Here is a 20,022-nt window from a genome sequence, read left to right on the forward strand (position 1 = left end):
ATAAATGAATTTACATTTGTTTTAATGGGGGTTGGCTTTGTTTTCTGGGTTTTGATTCACTAGCAATGAAGCTAGGTCCTGAGAGAAATCGTCAATACCCATTTTAGCCCCAAGACTAGAGACATGGTATATGGGAAGTAATTTTGGAGAAGTAATTTATTCTTGCTATATTGGTAAGATATTTCTTTTCATCAATGATTTATTCAATTGTATTCTTATAATCATATAGCTATGTTTTTAAAATACAAACCTTTGCAAACATCTACGGATAATATTTACAAGAAACTGGAAAATATGTCAACACCATTTCATATCCATGGTCTGCAATAATGATTTTTGTTCAATTTTGTCCCCATATCTTATGCCAACAAAGACTGATTTATAAAGCATCCAGAGTCAGATAATACTAAAGATAATTGCTATGCCTGGTTAGAGTTTAAGAGCAATTTCCTGAGGCACCACTTGTAAAAGTGAAAGAACATACATTGGAATGAGTGCTGGTCAACTATATAGTAAAAGAAAAATAAGGAATTGTTGCATACAGCCTGCTTTCCAATATTATTTTAAATAATAACTGCATTACGCCTGATGATCCTACAGAACCTTTAATAGTGTGATTTCACAAACTCTTTTTAAAACTTTCTAGGCACATAGAAAAATCAAATCAGTCATAGTCCAATTTCAAACAATTTATTTACAAATATGATCAGTGCTTTATCATCTAAAAGTGGGACTTATTAAAATATAAAGCAGGTTTGGATTTCTTCTGGAAACCAAATGATATTTTTATTTTAAATAAGAAAAGAACCAGTAGCTATATTAACAAATATCTTATTAGATATAGGACATTTTATTTCATTTTATTTATTTTTTAAAAAATTAATTAATTAATTTTTGGCTGCATTGGGCCTTCATTGCTGCACGCAGGCTTTCTCTAGTTGTGGCGAGAGGGGGCTACTCTTCATTGTGGTGCACGGGCTTCTCATTGCAGTGGCTTCTCTTGTTGCGGAACACGGGCTCTAGGCGCGTGGGCTTCCGTAGTTGTGGCTTGTTGCGGGCTCTAGAGCGCAGGCTCAGTAGTTGTGGCGCACGGGCTTAGTTGCTCTGGGGCCTGTGGGATTTTCCCAGAGCGGGGCTGGAAACTGTGTCTCCTGCACTGGCAAGCGGATTCTTAACCACTGCGCCACCAGGGAAGTCCCAATATAGGACATTTTAAAACAACCTTGAAAACTGCAACATTTATGTTTTCATTTAAAGAAACCTATTAAATTTTAAAGAAAAATTAAGTTTTAAGATTTAACATATAATTAATTCAATTTTAAAATAGACTCATAGATTTGTTAAGGAATATCCGAACCTAAGAAAATTTTTAGCCTGAGCTAAACCAGCGATAGGGACATTTAATCTTGCCTTAGAAAGTATTATTAATTTGTGTTCACATTTTTTATATTCTGTAAACTTATCCCTGCCTTTAAAATGATGAGATTTGCTTCTTATGAATGTTGGCCAAACCAAATGTGGGACTGAGCAAACTTTTGGCAAATTAAAACAAAGACCAACTAACTAATTTAGGCTGTTGTTTGGGTTTTTAAAAAACTCCATTTCTTATCCATTTAGCTTTGACTTATTTACTTTGTATAAATTATCAGCTTCAGTTATTTGGTTTGGCAATCAGTGCACAGCTAGAGAAAAAGTGGAAAACAAGTTTAAAGATAAATCTAGATTTAAAAAAAAAACCTAGATATTTGATACAGAGGAGATTTTGTCATGATGATAGATGGGTTTTTCTAGCTTAAAGAAATAAAAAAGCAAAGAGCTTTTTCTTATCTAAATCTTTATTAGAAGAAAAAACAAATAGATTTAAAACAATGAGTAACAACAAATTTCATTAAATATTAAACAGTTTAGTTATCAAAGATATTTAGACAATATGTTCCTAATATTTCTGCACAGCAGAAGCATACTGACTATAGAGCTCAGACTGTCTTGTGCTCATATGAGTTCGTTTTTGGCATAAAAGAATATCCAAAGTCACATTTAAATATAATAGATAAACTGCTAGGAACTTACTATAGAGTCTCAAAGCTTTCACAAATTATCATTGTGTGATTGACATTCCCTTAGGGTGAATGTTTTATGGACTCTTTCTGTAACACTGAGTAACAAACTGAAATCATTTTCTTTAAAGTTAGTACTAATAAAATTATTTAAAATTGAATTAGAAATTATGTTCTTGTTCATATTAGCACAATAAAAAGTAACATGAATAAACTGATTATTTCATATCAAAAGTTAGAAAATGGAAATAACATACATAGAACGCTCATTGATGATAATAAACAATCATTTAAAATGGAGCTATTCAGTACATGACATCTGTGAGCACCCTTTCTAGGGGTAAAGTTTCCCTTTGTAATTTCTTCAAGTTTCCCTTTCCAATCTGTGTAAAACACTGAGAAATGTAGTCTTATACCTATTGTATTTTCAAATATCTATCATAGAAAAGATTACATTTTAAACTCACTTTTAGTAAAAAAAACAAACCTAACAAGTGTCCTTTCAGGTTTTTTTCTTGCGTGTAGTACACATTCATGAATGTCCACTAGGCGCAAGGGAAATTGTTTATGCTGCAAAATGTAGTCTATATAGTGAGGATATCAAACATACTGAAATGACAAATGGTTTTCAACCAGTGAGCTAAGAAAAAAACAAATGCAAGAAGACTTGTTTTAATCACTAAACATTGCAGGATTCTTTTTTTTTTAACAATGTGTGTAAACTTGCCCACAAAAGCTGGGTAATATTAAACAGCCGTAAGGCACTTTGTCAGAGAGGACTAAGTCGTAAAGGCTGGATGATTGACAATTTGTTTAATAGGAAACAGTCTATACTTAGAGCAAAATCTGGAATGTGGCGCTCCTTTTACCGATTTATTGTCAAACAGGAGTGGGGAAAACTTTAAAATCTTCTGTTTTACTTTGTTTACCAATTTTCCCTGCAGAAGTCCTTTAGTTGTAATTTTAAAAATATATTAGGAGCTACCAATTTAAATAACGTATCATTTTTCAATCTAATATTTAAAACAATATTAACATATTCACTAGCATTTTCAAAACATCCTAGCCATTCTATTTAAAAATGAATTACAAAACAAAAGATCTTAGTATAAAAAATGTTCCGTGTTATTAACAATTCCCTTGCAACTTCTGATGGCTTCACGTATTACAGTATAAGCTTTGGTATAAAACATGCAAATAAAAGCCAACAAGGTCGTGAATACAGTGTTCCATACACAAAGCACTTATGAAACAAGTGTAGCACATACACAGCAGATGAGGGAAAGGTAACACCGCTGCAGGATGACCAGAGTTTGCACTTCTACTGCTTCTTAGTTTGTGCATTTTGCTCGTTCAAAATCTTCAGCAGAGATTGACTCATGTAATAGGGTCTTTCAGCAGAACCATCGTTTCTTTCTAAATCTTCCACTAGGAGGAAGAATGGCACAGGGTAAATATCAAAGCAAAACTGTAAGAGAAGTAACATCGCCATCTGCTGCATACTTGCTTTACAGCAGTTCAAAATGTTATTCTAAAAAACAGCATAGTTTGGCATCAACATTATTGTAAACATAACTATGAGAAAACAATCAGCCCTTGTTATTATATCAATAAGATATTATCTCATTCTGTGTACCAGGTCTGATTCTGCCAATAGCACGTGCCTCTCAGCTGCATGATTAAGGAAATAAGTTTTATCTTCTTTTAGAGAGCAAATGTAACTACACAAAAAACAAGATGTATGAGGAATTTCTAAATTCACCTTCAAATTCCTAAAAAGTATGATGTATTCAACTTGCCTTCTAAGTTACCATATTAGTTCAAGATTGCTTTTGTTTTTCGAGCAACAATTTAGGTGGTACAGTTTTTTTTTTTTTAAAGATTTGTAAATTTTCAATATATTTCAAATCTTTGAACCCAAAATTTTTAGAAGTATGGCTCTGTTTTTTCAGTTATTATCTTAATTTCTTTATAAGAAAGTGGCTTTTAAATTTTTCTCAACTCATTTTTCTCTATATTTCAATTATACAAAGAAGTAATTAATGAAAAATATTTTTCTAACTAGAATTAAGCACATAATATAGTTAAAACTTCTATACTTAGAGATTTTTAAAGAATATTTATTAAGAATATTGAACCAAACGACATTGCTTTTCCTATGATTTTGCAACCAAGGGTTATATTATTAAAATATAGCCAAGTTTAGAATGTATCTATCTCCATATAGTTCAGTGAATACTTTTACTGTGGAGAATTTTCTGGTCTAATCAGCAGATTTAAATGTTAAGCATTTAAAACATGGGCCCCCATCTAGTACCAAGGATCTAAAATACAGAAGTTATGATTGTTAGAATTCTCCAAATTAATCTCCTTTGTCTTTCTCAATTTTCTAACTCCTAGAACAGCCAGGCTTATAAGGAAAAAATAGGCCAAATGATTTCACACATGTTGATTTATATTTTATGCAAGTGATTTTCCAACTTTTATGTGTATCAGAATCACTAGAGAACTTTATAATAATTCACAAGCTGCCCCACACCCAAATACTTAGAATCTCTTGGGGTGGGGGGGGCACATGTATCAATATTTATAACAATTTCTCAGAGTGATTCTGATACGTACACAAAAAATTTAAAATTGTTTCATCATTATGAATTTTTCAACTACTCCTAAAAGGGGACTTACTCCTTATAATTTTTCAATATTTAAGTTAGAGGTAACCATTTTACTAGATTTTTGTTGTGAACCCTGTATTACTGAATAATAAAATAATAACTATCTAGAAAGATAGGTTATCACTGTTCTCTGAATTATACTTCAAGGAGCATGAGAGTGAAGAAGGTATTAGCCAAGGTATGAAGCCAAATGACACTTTTGATTACAGTAATCTCAAGAAAGCAAGCCAAGAGCAAGACGGTGGCCATAGAAGGACCAATATTTTGAAAATCTCCCCTATTCATTAGCTTCTTGCTATTAAGCTGCTATGAAGTCAGTCTAAATCTAGGTTCCCACACTTCAGGGTCATTAAATAAATTACCATTTATATTTATAACAATAATACATTTCTGACTCTCTTCTTGGATACATGGATCATATATCAGATCAAAATGTTAGATCAACATGTTCCTTTCTGTCAAGACATAAATAATCCTTATACACAAACTTAGTGTAAAAGCCAAAAGGATACTATTGATTCAATGCTCCTTTTGGGGTACATTGTTACACTGTTTGCCATGTCATATGCACTTGCACATAGGAGATGGATAGGCAAAGTACGTGAGCGTCTGATTCATGCTTTGCTACGCCAGAGCCTGGTTTGTTGCTCTGGCCAGCAAGGGTGGAGTATGAAAGTAACTCTCCTCCTAAACCCTTCAGGAAGAGATTTCCTAACCTACAGTATGCCTCTTGTAAAGGTACAAGATGAGGTACCTATGAAGGGCTAATATTTCCTTAGGGTAAAATCTGAAGTGTCTTTCTTATCTTTTCTCTTTCTTCACCGAAAGTTAAGCTAAAATTAAACTTTTTATAGAAAAAAGCCACATCATCTCTTTAATCTAGAAACTCATAACAGATATAATCACTCTTCTGAAACAGATCCATACCCATTTTCTATATGATGGGCATAGGAAAATAGGGATTTATCTCTATTTGGGTTACAGACAAATGGCATGAGTTATGTGGCCATCTCAGTTCTGCTCAGAATATTTTCATGGTGGCCAGAGGTTCATATTATTGGAAATGACATTCCAGAACTCAGATTCAACTTCACTATAGATATAATTTCACTAAAACAAAATGGCCTATGAAGGTTCCACAGTAAGTTTTACCTAGTAATGCAGCCTATGGAACCTGTATAACATTAACGTCTATATGTTTGTTATGGTCTCGAATCACTTACTGAAATATACTTCCTAGGGAACCATTAATACAAGTTTAATCACAGTTTAGAATATAACCATAGCACCATATTTACAAATTTAGTACCATATGCTGGTTAACTATAAATCAATCTTTTTATGGCTAATTGATTACACATTTATAGTGCTTTCAAAAATTTCCTGAATACCCTTTACAAATATACATTTATAAAAAGAAAGGCTATCAAAATGCTGCAATGGGAAACAGCATGCCAAGTTATAAAAGTTTTGGAAACACTTTCAGCTATAGACTTTAAAAAAATGTGTGACATTTACACCTCGCTCTTCAGCTGGGACCACTATAAAGTATCCTAGTTCACAGAGGCTACTGTCATCAATTGCCTGATACCTCAGATGGTACCAAGTTCTCGCTTTTTAGGAATAAGCACTGACATTTCACATTACTTAAAAGCATCATTTTCAAATACAAATGACCTAATTTACAAAACTTCTACTTAAAAATGAATGGCACTGTTTGGAGCTTTTCTACTCTTTCTGCTTCTGGGGAACTAGTTGCTTCTTGTTCAGAATTCCGTGCAGGGTAGGGGTTATGAAGTAGGGTTTTTCTGTAGATCCATCATTTCTTTCCAGATCTTCACCTGTATATGCAGCAGCCAAAGCAGGCAAAAGCAGCAACAGCAGCAGAACAATTATATGCATTTTTATAAATTGGAGAGTCGAACAGGGAAAAATCAGAGAAAGCAGTGTTAGAAAGTCAAATATAAGACAAATTAGTGCAGTTAAGTAGCTGATGCTGGTCAAAGTAAGAAGCTTCAACCTCTGCCAGGAAGCACTGAAACTTCCTAAATCCCACCCACTCCAAAGAGGTTTATTTTGATAGTTTAAAGGTTAATAAGATCTTTTATGTCCTTTCAAATGTGTTATCTTTAAATTCTAACGACTGTTCATTTCAGAGAGGTAAATTGCCACATCCTCTGAGATGAAGCTGAATAAAAAGTATGGTGTGATAAATGTAGAGAATAATTGAATTTCAGAGTTCAAAGTCTGTTTTAATGGTAATTCACACCCTCATGTTACAGATGAAGAAACTGAGACCCAGGGATGTAAAATGATTCTCCTGAAATTGAAAGCTCTGGGGCAACAGGATGAGGTGAGGACCCAGTCTCTTGACACCTACTTCAGTTCTCATCCTACTTAACTAAATGGTGTCCTGTCCTAAATCCTTGTAGTTTACCTCAGATTATATTCAAAAGCTAATACAGTGTTTGCTGACTTCTGTAATACATGAGTTTATATTCCTGCTTTGCTTAGGCTAATAATAAAATGATGGATATTCACTGAGCACACATCTGTTGGGTGGTTGGGGACAAACATGAGAATGATGCTGAGAAGCAAGGAGAAGTTTGCATGGAATTAAATTTCCTGCAGATACATATAATTCACAGCTGATAATATCTATCTCAATAAATATATAAATGCAACTTGAAACTGTTTTGACTAGTATATTAAAAATATTATGCTATTTTAGCCTTTATTTATTATGAAATACAGGATAAGAAATATTATATAAAACCATATAGCATAATCACAGATTTATGGAATAAATCTAAGTTATTTTTCATCATACTCTCTTAGGAATGGTTGGATTATTGGTTTATTAGATTTTTACATTAGACTTCACAGTGACTTTCCCCACATACAAAATGAAAAGCTAAGAAGGGAACATGATAGATGCTGAACATTTTTGTTCTTTTTTCCTTAATCATATTTCTATATCTTATATCACATATCATATGTTGTATGTTTATATCATTATTACTTTTGAGGGATTGGTAGGAACTGTGGTATCAATCACATAATAATGAAAATAAGCATCTACAACTATTGTTTTTTTCCCATCCTGGGACCAGAATTCTCATCGCCTTGTAATGTTGAAAGGATGCTATGTCTCTATAAATGAAGTGTTTGTTTGCAAATAGTTTGCATTTTTAAAATCACCAGTTTTCTGGCAGTCAAGATAATAGGTATAAAGAGGTATATATTTTTAAAAAAGGTACAGTTCCACACAATCATAATTTGCCTTAGAGTATCATTTAAGAAGAAAATTTTCCAAAGTTAGATGTTGCCCATAGTAACAGCTGCAGAGGGAAGAAAAATACAATTTGGCTTCTCTTGTTCTTTATTATCAAAGACAAGAACATCCAAAAAGAAACTATTCACATTCAACACACAATGTGTTAAATAAGGCTGAAATTATACCTGCTTTTCAAGAAGTTGGCAATTAGTAATATAGATGAGTGGAAAACATTTCTTAGTGCTCAAATTTAAAATCTACTGTCAAAATTAAAATCTACAAGATTTGTCAAAGCTTCCAAAGATTGGAAACTGATAGGTTCTAAACATTTCCCAGGATACATTTTGAGAAAACTTTTCAATTACAAGAATCAGGAAGATCCCAGTGGGCTCTCCCAGTTTCATTCCCATGATTAGCATTTGAGATGAAAGGAGGGACCTCTGAACATTCAAGATCTCTGTCTCTTCTGTGTCTTAAGCTACCTTATTCCCATGCTCCTTCTTCCACCTCATACCTGAGCGGAAGTTTGTTCATGTGGTATTTTGTAGATGGCTTTTCCTGACAAACCACTGAAGCACTAGGAAAAGATTAAACATTCCAGTTCCATTTATAGCCAGAGGAAGAGCTAACTTGTACACAAAGTTCTCCTGATTAATTTGTCCAGTTATTGAAAATTGATTTGTTAAATGTTCAGAAAAAAAAATCAAACCATTTTCTAGAAGGTTTTTTCCTTCAATATATCTCCCTAAAGTTAGTATCTTTAGGGAGATATATATATATATATATATATATATATATATCTCCTCTCCTGACCCCAGCATGCAGTTGGTGCTGTGAGTTACACTAAAATATAAACTGTTCATTTTATACAAGTAGATCACTCAGTAATGCCCTGTCATAGAATGTTTTCTCTGCTTCTCTTAAGAGCAATGTGCCAGAGAAATAATCTCTCAGGGGGTATTAGTTGTAGGGCTAACAAGTTCTGTTCTTTCACCTGTTGACCCTACTTTATCTAGGTTGAAGGTAAGGACAGATCAAGCTCCTGATGGGCACTAGGTTCTCCAGGGCTTTTAAGATGAGGTGTTGGGGCTTCCCTGGTGGCGCAGTGGTTGAGAGTCTGCCTGCTGATGCAGGGGACACAGGTTTGTGCCCCAGTCCGGGAAGATCCCACATGCCGCGGAGCGGCTAGACCCGTGAGCCATGGCCGCTGAGCCTGCGTGTCCGGAGCCTGTGCTCCACAACGGCAGAGGCTACAACAGTGAGAGGCCCGTGTACCGCAAAAAAAAAAGATGAGGTATTAATAGAAAACATATTCATTCTGCATATGTGAGGTGCACATGCCACATAGAAGCACAGTGAAGAAGTCAGTGATGAAAGCTCTATTGAAGTATTTTAACACTACGCGTCAGAGTTGATCTAGCCATTTCCTAAACATGCCTCTCTATGAATCCTATCTATTTGTCATCGTGTTACCCAGTGTGAATTGGCCCCATGTGTCTTTGAAACCATTGCCAGCTTAGCTTTATCAGAAGGTATAAAGGCTGTCCTCAGAGTCCCCAAAGCCCAGCCTCAAAGCCCAGTTATGTCTTCAGTTGTTAATAAAGCACAACAGAAGCCAATCATTATTATAAATTTGAAAACATTAAGAAATTAAAATAATTTCATGCTAACACCATGCCATGATGCCTGACCCTCCAGTGCTTTGCAAACTCCATCTCTTAGCCTTTAACGTTTACAAAGCATCTACTAGACAATGTCTCTTTCCAAATAAACTGTTTTGCAGTTTCAGCCAGGTCATAGCAAATCCACAAGCCAGCTAAAAGACTGGGTCTTAACCTTTTCATCTTTTGGTTATCCACCAGAGGGGGAAAACACATATACTGAAAACTTACAGAAGCAGATGAAAATTGTTTCAATACACATTGCATAGACGCTGAAGAATCCATGTGCAATTAGGTAAGATCCAATCATGACTGTCTGTAAATGAGCAGAGAAGAGAATGAAGATGCCATTAACTTGTCCAAAAGAACAATAATGCAGTTTTAAATAAAATCATGATGAGGACGCTTTGAAATACTCTGTGTTGGAAAAGATTTCAAGATAGGAATGTACAAAATTCAATGATAAAGTTTTTGAGTGCCTTTGTACTGGGATTTAAACAAAATGTACTAGTTTACCTGCCAATTTTCTTATCACTATCCCCAGTGCCTACCAAAAACATCCCAGATTTAGGATCCTGCACACTGAGGCAGTAAAGCATAGGAGTTAAGAGCATACACTGCCTAGGTTTAATCACAGCTCAGGCACTCACTCGACAAGTCACCTAACATCTCTGGGCTTCCTACATAAGATTGTTGGTGGGGAAGGGGAGAATGTGAGTAATAATGGTATTTATGACACATGGATTGAGTGAGTTAATATACTGTAATAGATCTCGCAGGGCTCCCCCCAGGTCCTCTCCAGATGCCACATCTATCCCCTAGTTGTTGGGAATGTATGTAGGCTGCTGATGACTCAGCTGTTTTGCTCACTAGGAATTGCTCTTGCAGGGAACTGCCTCACCCAAAGTTACACCATCATTCAGAGGGCAACCCCTGGCCAACGGTTGCCTGATGCAGCATACAGAGGCCTAGTCCCTTTGTCAGAATTTCCTGTAATTATGTCTGAGGCTTCAGCTATAATTGCCGCATGGGTCAGCTTCTTCTTTTGCCTGGGCCTGTCCTCCTCACTTCCTTTCAAGTGTATCTCAGGAGAGCACTTCATAATAAGCCTTCTGCATGCAATCCTCTGTCTCAGGGGTTGCTTCCAAGGGACCCCAGCTCTAAGGCAGAATGAGGCTTGGCCTCAAAGTAAGACCAATCATGTTAGCTATCATTATTTCTCCTATTCCTTTTTGGTTTTTTATTTTGCCATTTCTCATAAATCAGAGTCAATGTTACCCAGACGCTATAGAATGAATTGTGTCCCCTCAAAATTCATATGTTGAAACCTAATCCCCAAAGTGATGGCATCTGGAGGTGGGGCCTTCAGGAAGTAATGAAGTCACAATGATGGAGCCCTTGTGAATGTGATTAGTGCGCTTATAAGAGAAGACAGGAGAGATGAAATCTCTCTCGACCATGTTAGGATACTGCAAGAAAGTGTCCCTTTGCAAATTAGGAAGAAAGCTCTCACCAGGAACTGAATCTGTGGGCACCTTGATCTCGGACTTCTCAGTCTTCAGAACTGTGCGGAATAAATCCCTGTTGTTTAAGCCACCCAGTCTATGGTATTTTTGTTGTAGCAGCCCAAACTTACTAAGACATCAGCTCTTACCAGCAAAGGTACCCAGTAGTAATTTAAAGATGTTGGTCCTACTATAATCATTGGGAGTCTTTCTGTGAAGAGTAGAAAGGCCAGGACACCTAGAGTGAAAAGGCAGAACATGTATATTGTGCATTTGCAAAGGAACATAGCTTTTTGTAGTAAAGAAGTTTTTCTAAGCACATGTTAAACTTATTACTACTACTACTACTATTACTAATACTACTACTTACCTATACACCCAGCAACTAGAATCTTCCCCAGGATTAGTACAAAGTCTGTCACTCTATCCATAACTGCAACTCTGAGAATCAGAAAAAAGAAAGTATAATTTTGTGTTTAAACTATATTTGTTTTCAGAAATTTATGAGAGTAAATAATTCATGAGTTCATTTTGATGTGTCTTTGCTGAAATTTTATTTGGCCTTTGTTAAATGCAAGAAATGAAGTTAGAACCCAGGCATGATTTTCTGACTTATTTATAATGGAGTAAACAGAAGATGGCATTGTAAGGCTGTCAGGTGCTATTGGTGGTGTCAGCATTTCTCTCTCTAATTCGAGGACTAGGGATACCCTGAATCCTGAGGATGGCTGCACTGGTTCTCTGATTTTGTTCACTCAGACTCTGTCAATTTTGGGAGGGGGAAATAGTCAGAAACATGATGATAATGTTCATGTGGGGAATTTCTTGAGCATAGGGGATACTAAAAATGAATAAGTGCCAGTGGGTATAAAGGCATAGGTGGATGATGGGAGCAATAATTCTAAAACATATGAAGAAATTAATGGTGTGAAGGTGAAGATTTAAATCTATTAAAATAAAAGATAAGATTCATGTCTAATAAGACCACCAACATGTGAAGTATGGATGCTAAAGCTTCACCAAATCATCTACTGCCATGCTCAACCTGATTACTTACTTTAAAATATTTCTCATCAGCAGATTGAAAGCATCTCTCGCTGACCTGCAGAAGTTTTTGCCATATATTGCAATCTGAGGAAGACAGTTGATATTATTCTGGAGTCAGTAACGTAATTTAACAAGACCAACAGACAATCCAGTGACAGGAACATGAATTAATTCTGTCACCCACACAGTTATTCTCATTCCTTTTTCCAACAGTTGGGTTCATGGGAGGCTTGGGCAGTGTGTGTCCTCAACTCTGCACAACTCTCAGAGTCATTGACAATAAGGTATGTTTTTGTTGCTATTTGCCCTTAACTCCATGGGGATTAGACAGCTTCAAACAGGTAGGTCTTCGTCTCAAATCCCAGGACACAGCTTCTGTCTTTGAAGTGTTTTGGCTATGGTTTGTTGCTGAATGGGTTAAATGTTGTAGCGTTCACATTAAAAACTACTCTCAGGAAACCCAGTGCCTTCTAATACACTTGCTTTATTGATTAAAAGGCTCAATACAATATTCTCACTGGAGGTATATTAATGACTCTTTGAATGTCCATAACTATTTGAATCACCCATGCAGACCCTATATCACTGTGATAATATGCAAGTGTTATAAGGTTGTAGCTGCTAAATTTTAGAATAATATTTTTGGATCCCCTATTTAAAAAGAAATCTCTTTAGAAGCCTCCATATTCCCATAGGAAATAAGTAACAAATTCAGCTATGCATTATCAGTTCCCACACATTTCAAAATAAGAATCATAAAAAGAAATAGACCCTTCCTTAAAAATATGTAAATCCCAGAATTAGAAGAATATTTTCTTTTCACAGTGAAACATAGACTAGGTAAGCTTTCCTCCCACTAAACTATGTCAAATACAAACAAAATCATTTTCAATCTAGCACATTTTTATACTTCTAAGGTAAATAATATTTTCCCTCTCCAAAAAGGTATTGAAGGTAATAATGAACTACAGTTAAGTTACTGTCTCAACTAGGAAAACATAGCCCTGAATGATGCATTGGATTCACAAATTCTTATAACAACATGGTGATAAATTCAACTGCTTGATGCACAAGTGCTTTAGAGATGGAAATGTAGACATGGGGTTTGGGTTTGCAAAGAAGCAGTTTAGTAAATAAAAATAAGCTACTTACCATAACATAGGCATTTCTGTTCAAAAACTTTACTGCTTTTTCTAAACACCAGAAACAGCATCTCAGGCAGCATTTTAGGAATTTAGAAATGTTGTTCTGGGCCTCTATGAGAAGGAGATATTTAAACCTATTAATGATTTGCAAACTCTAGGAATCAAAAAAATATAGTAAAATTTTAAGTGTGCTTTAAAACTTTTTTAATTGCAGTGAAATATACATAAGATTTACCATTTTAACCATTTTTAAGTGTACAATTCAGTAGCATTTAGTACATTCACGATTTTGTGAAATTACCATCACTATCAATTTCCAGAACTTTTCATCATCTCATATAGAAACTCTGTACCCATTAAACAATAACTCCTCATTCTCCCTTTCTCCCAGTCCCTGGTAACCTCTGTCATACTTCTGTCTGTATGAATTTGCCTCTTCTAGATACCTCATATAAGTAGAATCATACAATATTTGTCCTTTTGTGTCTTGCTTATTTCACTTAGCATTCAATTGTCAAGATTCATTATTACATTTATTTTTAGAGCTGAATAACATTTCATTGTATGTATATGTCACATTTTGCTTATTCCTTTATCTGTTAATGGAAATTTGGGTTGTTTCTACCTTCTGGCTATTGCAAATAATGCTCCTATGAACACTGGTGTGCAAGTATTTGTTTGAGTCCCTGCTTTCAATTATTTTGAGTATATATGTAGAAGTGGAATTGCTGGCTCATATGGCAATCAAATTTTTGACTTTTAAAGGAATCACCATACTGTTTTCCACAGTGGCAAATCAGTGGTGATTTTACATTCCCACCAGCAATGCACAGGTGTTCCAATTTATCCTCACCCTACAAAAATTTGTTATTTTTCATTTTTTGATACTAGACATTCTAATGGGTATGAATTGGTACCTCACTATGGTTTTGATTTGCATTTCCCTATTGACTAATATTGAAGATCTCTTCATGTGTTCATTTACCATTTATATATGTTCTTTAGAGCAATGTATATGAAATCCTTTGCAGGAGGGACAAAGATGGTGTCATAGGAGGCTCTTGAACTTCCCTCCTCCCCCAGATGCACTGAATGTACAGCTACACATGGAGGAATTTCCTCTGAGAGAAATCCAGAAACAAGCTGAGTGACTCCTACACATCAGGCAACTATGAAAATCCCACGTTGAAATGGTAGGAAAGGCTGAAACACACTCGCCATAAACTCTACCCCTGGTACAACACCATGCAATCAGGACAATACCCCCAACTCTCAGCTTCTCCCTGAGGAGTGAAGGGTTTGGGCAGCACATCAAGGATTCCAACTTTTAAGGCTCCCACCCAAGAGACAGACCCCGCAAAACACTTAGCTCTGATAGCCAAAGGGGCTTGTTTCTACAAGTTCTACAGGACTATAAAAAACAAAGAAGCAGTTCTTAAGAGGCACATATGCTAGCAATCACTATACCCCCAGGCTTAGCAAAGAGGGAGCAGGCAAAAACGCCCATTTTCCAGTCTCTTCCTGGGAGGGGATTGACTGTGCACTTTACAACCTTGTGCCTAAAATTCCAGCTTCTAGTTTGCACACTCTTGGAGCTAGCTGTGGTCCTCCATGGACCCAGGGGGAGCAGGTCACCAACATCTCTTTGGAAGGAGCTTATACACCTGTGTGGTGCCCCAGTTTCTGCAGCTGCTGCCCGAGTCATGGTCTCCCCTTTGTGTGGCTCTAATAGGGCTTGCACAAATGAGTCTCACAGGACTGTAGAAAACAAAGAATCCATTTTTAAATGGTAAAGGAATGCCCTACCACCACCACCACGACCATGGCTATACATCCTGGCTCAGTGCAGAGGGTGCAGGCAAAAGCCACCTCCTAGTTTCTCCCTGAAAGGATAATCTACATACTTTCCCAGCTGCTGCCTAAGGGTTTAGCATCTAATCAACTGGCATCTAGGTTCTGACTGTGATCCTCCACTTTGGGACCCTGACAGGTCTAGGTACACCTTCAATTACTAAGAGCCACTAAACTAACTATGGTGACTAGGACAATCACAAAGATTTGAGAGAACCAGAAGGTTCGGCTGGGCTGATTAATGAAGCTCATCTCCTACATGAGACTACTCTGTCAAGTTGGGAAAGATGGCTGTTTTATCTAATGCACAGAAAGCAATACAGAGAGTCAAGAAAAAAAAAGAGAAGGAGAAACAAGGGAATACTTTCCAAATAAAAAAAAAACAAAATATATTTCCAGAAACTGATATTTCTGAAACAGAGATAAGTGATTTAACTAGTAAAGAATTCAAAATAATGGTCATAAAGATGCTTACCATGGTCAAGGAGAAATGCATGAACAAAATGAGAATTCAATTAAGAGATAGAAGATATCCCCCCAAAAAAAATCAAACAGAATTTATAGAGCTGAAGAATACAATTGAACTGAAAAATTCAATAGGGGGATTCATAGCAGATTAGATCTAGTGAAAGAAAGGATTGATGGACTCCCTCTTGCGAGAGCACCAAAATCACAACTAACTGCTGAACAAGCATTGACAGGAAGACACTGGTGGAACTCACCAAAAAAGATACCCCACATCCAAAGAAAAAGGAGAAGCCACAGTGAGACAGTAGGAGGGGCACAATCACAATGAAATCAAATCCCATAACTGATGGGTGGGTGACTCACAAACTGGAGAACACTTATACCACAGAAGTCCACCCACTGGAGTGAAGGTTCTGAGCCCCACGTCAGGCTTCCCAACCTGGGGTCTGGCAATGGGAGGAGGAATTCCTAGAGAATCAGACTTTGAAGGCTAGCAGGATTTGACTGCAGGACTTTGACAGGATGGGGGAAACAGAGACTCCACTCTTGGAGGGCACACACAAAGTAGTGTGTGCATCGGGACCCAGAGGAAGGAGCAGTGACCCCATAGGAGACTGACCCAGACCTACCTGCTAGCACTGGAGGGTCTCCTGCAGAGGTGGAAGGTGACTGTGGCTTACTGTGGGGACAAGGACACTGGCAGCAGAAGTTCTGGGAAGTACTCCTTGGCGTGAGCCCTCGCAGAGTCCGCCATTAGCCCCAACAAAGAGCATGGGTAGGCTCCAGTGTTGGGTCACCTCAGGCCAAACAACCAACACGGGGGGAACCCAGCCCCACCCATCAGCAGACAAGTGGATTAAAGTTTTGCTGAGCTCTGCCCACCAGAGCAACAGCCAGCTCTACCCACCACCAGTCCCTCCCATCAAGAAACTTGCATTAGCATCTTAGATAGTCTCATCCACCAGAGGGCAGACAGCAGAAGCAAGAAGAACTACAATCCTGCAGCCTGTGGGAAAAAAAGCACATCCACAGAAAGATAAGACAAGATGAAAAGGCAGAGGACTATGTATCAGACGAAGGAACAAGATAAAACCCCAGAAAAACAACTAAATGAAGTGGAGATAGGCAATCTTCCAGAAAAAGAATTCAGAATAATGAGAGTGAAGATGATCCAGGACATTGGAAAAAGACTGGAGGCAAAGATCAAGAAGATGCAAGAAATGTTTAACAAAGACCTAGAAGAATTAAAGAACAAACAAACAGAGATGAACAATACAATAACTGAAATGAAAACTACACTAGAAGGAATCAATAGCAGAATAACTGAGGCAGAAGAATGGGTAAGTGACCTGGAAGACAGAATGCTGGAATTCACTGCTGCAGAACACAATAAAGAAAAAAGAATGAAAAGAAATGAAGACAGCCTAAGAGACCTCTGGGACAACATTAAACGCAACAACATTCGCATTATAGGGGTCCCAGAAAGAGAAGAGAGAAAGGACCCGAGAAAATATTTGAAGAGATTATAGTCGAAAACTTCCCTAACATGGGAAAGGAAATAGCCACCCAAGTCCAGGAAGTGCAGAGAGACCCATACAAGATAAACCCAAGGAGAAACACGCCAAGACAAATAGTAATCCAATTGGCAAAAATTAAAGACAAAGAAAAATTATTGAAAGCAGCAAGGGAAAAATGACAAATAACATACAAGGGAACTCCCATAAGGTTAACAGCTTATTTCTAGCAGAAACTCTACAAGCCAGAAGGGAGTGGCATGACATATTTAAAGTGATGAAAGGGAAGAACCTGCAACCAAGATTACTCTACCCAGCAAGGATCTCATTCAGATTCGATGGAGAAATCAAAAGCTTTACAGACAAGCAAAAGCTAACAGAATTCAGCACCACCAAACCAGCTCTACAACAAATGCTAAAGGAACTTCTCAAAGTGGGAAACACAAGAAAAGAAAAGGACTTACAAAAACAAACCTGAAACAATTAAGAAAATGGTAATAGGAACATACATATCAATAACTACCTTAAAGGTGAATGGATTAAATGCTCCAACCAAAAGACACAGGCTGGCTGAATGGATCCAAATCAAGACCCATATATATGCTGTCTACAAGAGACCCACTTCAGACCTAGGGACATATACATACTGAAAGTGAGGGGATGGAAAAAGATATTCCATGCAAATGGAAATCAAAAGAAAGCTGGAGTAGCAATACTCATATCAGATAAAATGGACTTTAAAATAAAGAATGTTACAAGAGACAAGGAAGGACACGACATAATGATCAAGGGATCAATCCAAGAAGAAGAAATAACAATTATAAATATATATGCACCCAACATAGCAGCACCTCCATACATAAGGCAACTGCTAACAGTTCTAAAAGAGGAAATCGACAGTAACACAATAATAGTGGGGGACTTTAACACTTCACTTACACCAATGGACAGATCATCCAAACAGAAAATTAATAAGGAAACACAAGCTTTAAATGACACAATAGACCAGATAGATTTAAATGATATCTATAGGACATTCCATCCAAAAAAGCAGATTACACTTTCTTCTCAAGTGTGCATGGAACATTCTCCAGGATAGATCACAGCTTGGGTCACAAGTCAAGCCTCAGTAAATTTAAGAAAATTGAAATCATATCAAGCATCTTTTCTGACCACAATGCTATGAGATAAGAAATCAATTACAGGGAAAATAACGTAAAAAACATAAACACATGGAGGCTAAACAATACATCACTAAATAACCAAGAGATCACTGAAGAAATCAAAGAGGAAATCAAAAAATACCTAGAGACAAATGACGATGAAAACACGATGATCCAAAACCTATGGGATGCAGCAAGAGCAGTTGTAAGGGGGAAGTTTATAGCAATACAATCCCACTTCAAGAAACAACAAACATCTCAAGTAAACAATCTAACCTTACACCTAAAGGAAGTAGAAAAAGAAGAACAAACAACACCCAAAGTTAGAAGAAGGAAAGAAATCATCAAGATCAGAGCAGAAATAAATTAAATAGAAACAAAACAATAGCAAAGATCAATAAAACTAAAAGCTGGTTCTTTGAGAAAATAAACAAAACTAATAAACCATTAGCCAGACTCATCAAGGAAAGGAGGGAGAGGACTCAAATCAATAAAATTAGAAATGAAAAAGGAGAAGTTACAACAGACCCTGCAGTAATACAAAGCACCCTAAGAGACTACTACAAGCAACTCTATGCCAATAAAATGGACAACCTGGAAGAAATGGACAAATCCTTAGAAAGGTATAACCTTCCAAGACTAAACCAGGAAGAAATACAAAATATGAACAGACCAATCTCAAGTAATGAAATTGAAACTGTGATTAAAGATCTTCCAACAAACAAAAGTCTAGGACCAGATGGCTTCACAGGTGAATTCTATCAAACATTTAGAGACGAGCTAACACCCATCCTTCTCAAACTCTTCCAAAAAACTGCAGAGAAAGGAATACTCCCAAACCCATTCTATGACGCCACCATCACCCTGATACCAAAACCACAAAAAGATAATACAAAAAAAGAAAATTATAGACCAATATCACTGATGAATATAGATGCAAAAATCCTCAACAGAATACTAGCAAACAGAATCCAACAACACATTAAAAGGATCATACACCATGATCAAGTGGGATTTATCCCAGGGAGGCAAGGATTCTTCAGTATATGCAAACCAATCAATGTGATACACCATATTAACAAATTGAAGAAGAAAACCCATATGATCATCTCAATAGATGCCGAAAAAGCTTTTGACAAAATTCAACACCCATTTATGATAAAAACGCTCCAGAAAGTGGGCATAGAGGGAACCTACCTCAATATAATAAAGGCCATATATGACAAATCCACAGCAAACATCATTCTCAATGGTGAAAAACTGAAAGCATTTTCTTTAAGATCAGAAACACGACAAGGATGTCCAATCTCACCACTATTATTCCAACATAGTTTTGGAAGTCCTAGCCATGGCAATCAGAGAAGAAAAAGAAATAAAAGGACTACAAATTGGAAAAGAAGAAGTAAAACTGTCACTGTTTGCAGATGACATGATACTATACATAGAGAATCCTAAAGATACCACCAGAAAACTACTAGAGTTAATCAATGAATTTGGTAAAGTTGCAGAATACAAAATTAATGCACAGAAATTTCTTGCATTCCTATACACTAATGATAAAAAATCTGAAAGAGAAATTAAGGAAACATTCCCATTTACCATTGCAACAAAAAGAATAAAATACCTAGGAATAAACCTACCTAGGGAGACAAAAGTCCT

At 36.5% G+C, this 20,022-nt stretch overlaps 1 protein-coding gene across 7 annotated transcripts in view; it reads right to left on the reverse strand.

Annotated features, from left to right (window-relative positions):
• Positions 1 to 788: 788 nt before the first annotated feature.
• Positions 789 to 20,022, reverse strand: part of SLC44A5 (solute carrier family 44 member 5) — a 378,746-nt gene continuing 359,512 nt past the window's right edge. For 5 of the 7 annotated variants that reach the window (XM_067726591.1, XM_067726587.1, XM_067726589.1 and 2 more), the window contains 6 exons: positions 13,375 to 13,478; positions 12,233 to 12,306; positions 11,546 to 11,616; positions 11,325 to 11,413; positions 9,902 to 9,986; positions 790 to 6,573 (listed from right to left, as the gene is read on the reverse strand). In XM_067726591.1, coding sequence (XP_067582692.1) covers positions 6,461 to 6,573; positions 9,902 to 9,986; positions 11,325 to 11,413; positions 11,546 to 11,616; positions 12,233 to 12,306; positions 13,375 to 13,478 — 536 coding nt within the window. In that variant the 3' untranslated portion in view covers positions 790 to 6,460. Of the gene's footprint in view, positions 6,574 to 9,901; positions 9,987 to 11,324; positions 11,414 to 11,545; positions 11,617 to 12,232; positions 12,307 to 13,374; positions 13,479 to 20,022 lie in introns of all 7 variants that reach the window. The other 2 variants (XM_067726594.1, XM_067726588.1) reach the window with 2 other exon arrangements.

Source organism: Pseudorca crassidens, chromosome 2 (assembly GCF_039906515.1).
Source record: "Pseudorca crassidens isolate mPseCra1 chromosome 2, mPseCra1.hap1, whole genome shotgun sequence".
Taxonomy (NCBI): Eukaryota; Metazoa; Chordata; class Mammalia; order Artiodactyla; family Delphinidae; genus Pseudorca; species Pseudorca crassidens.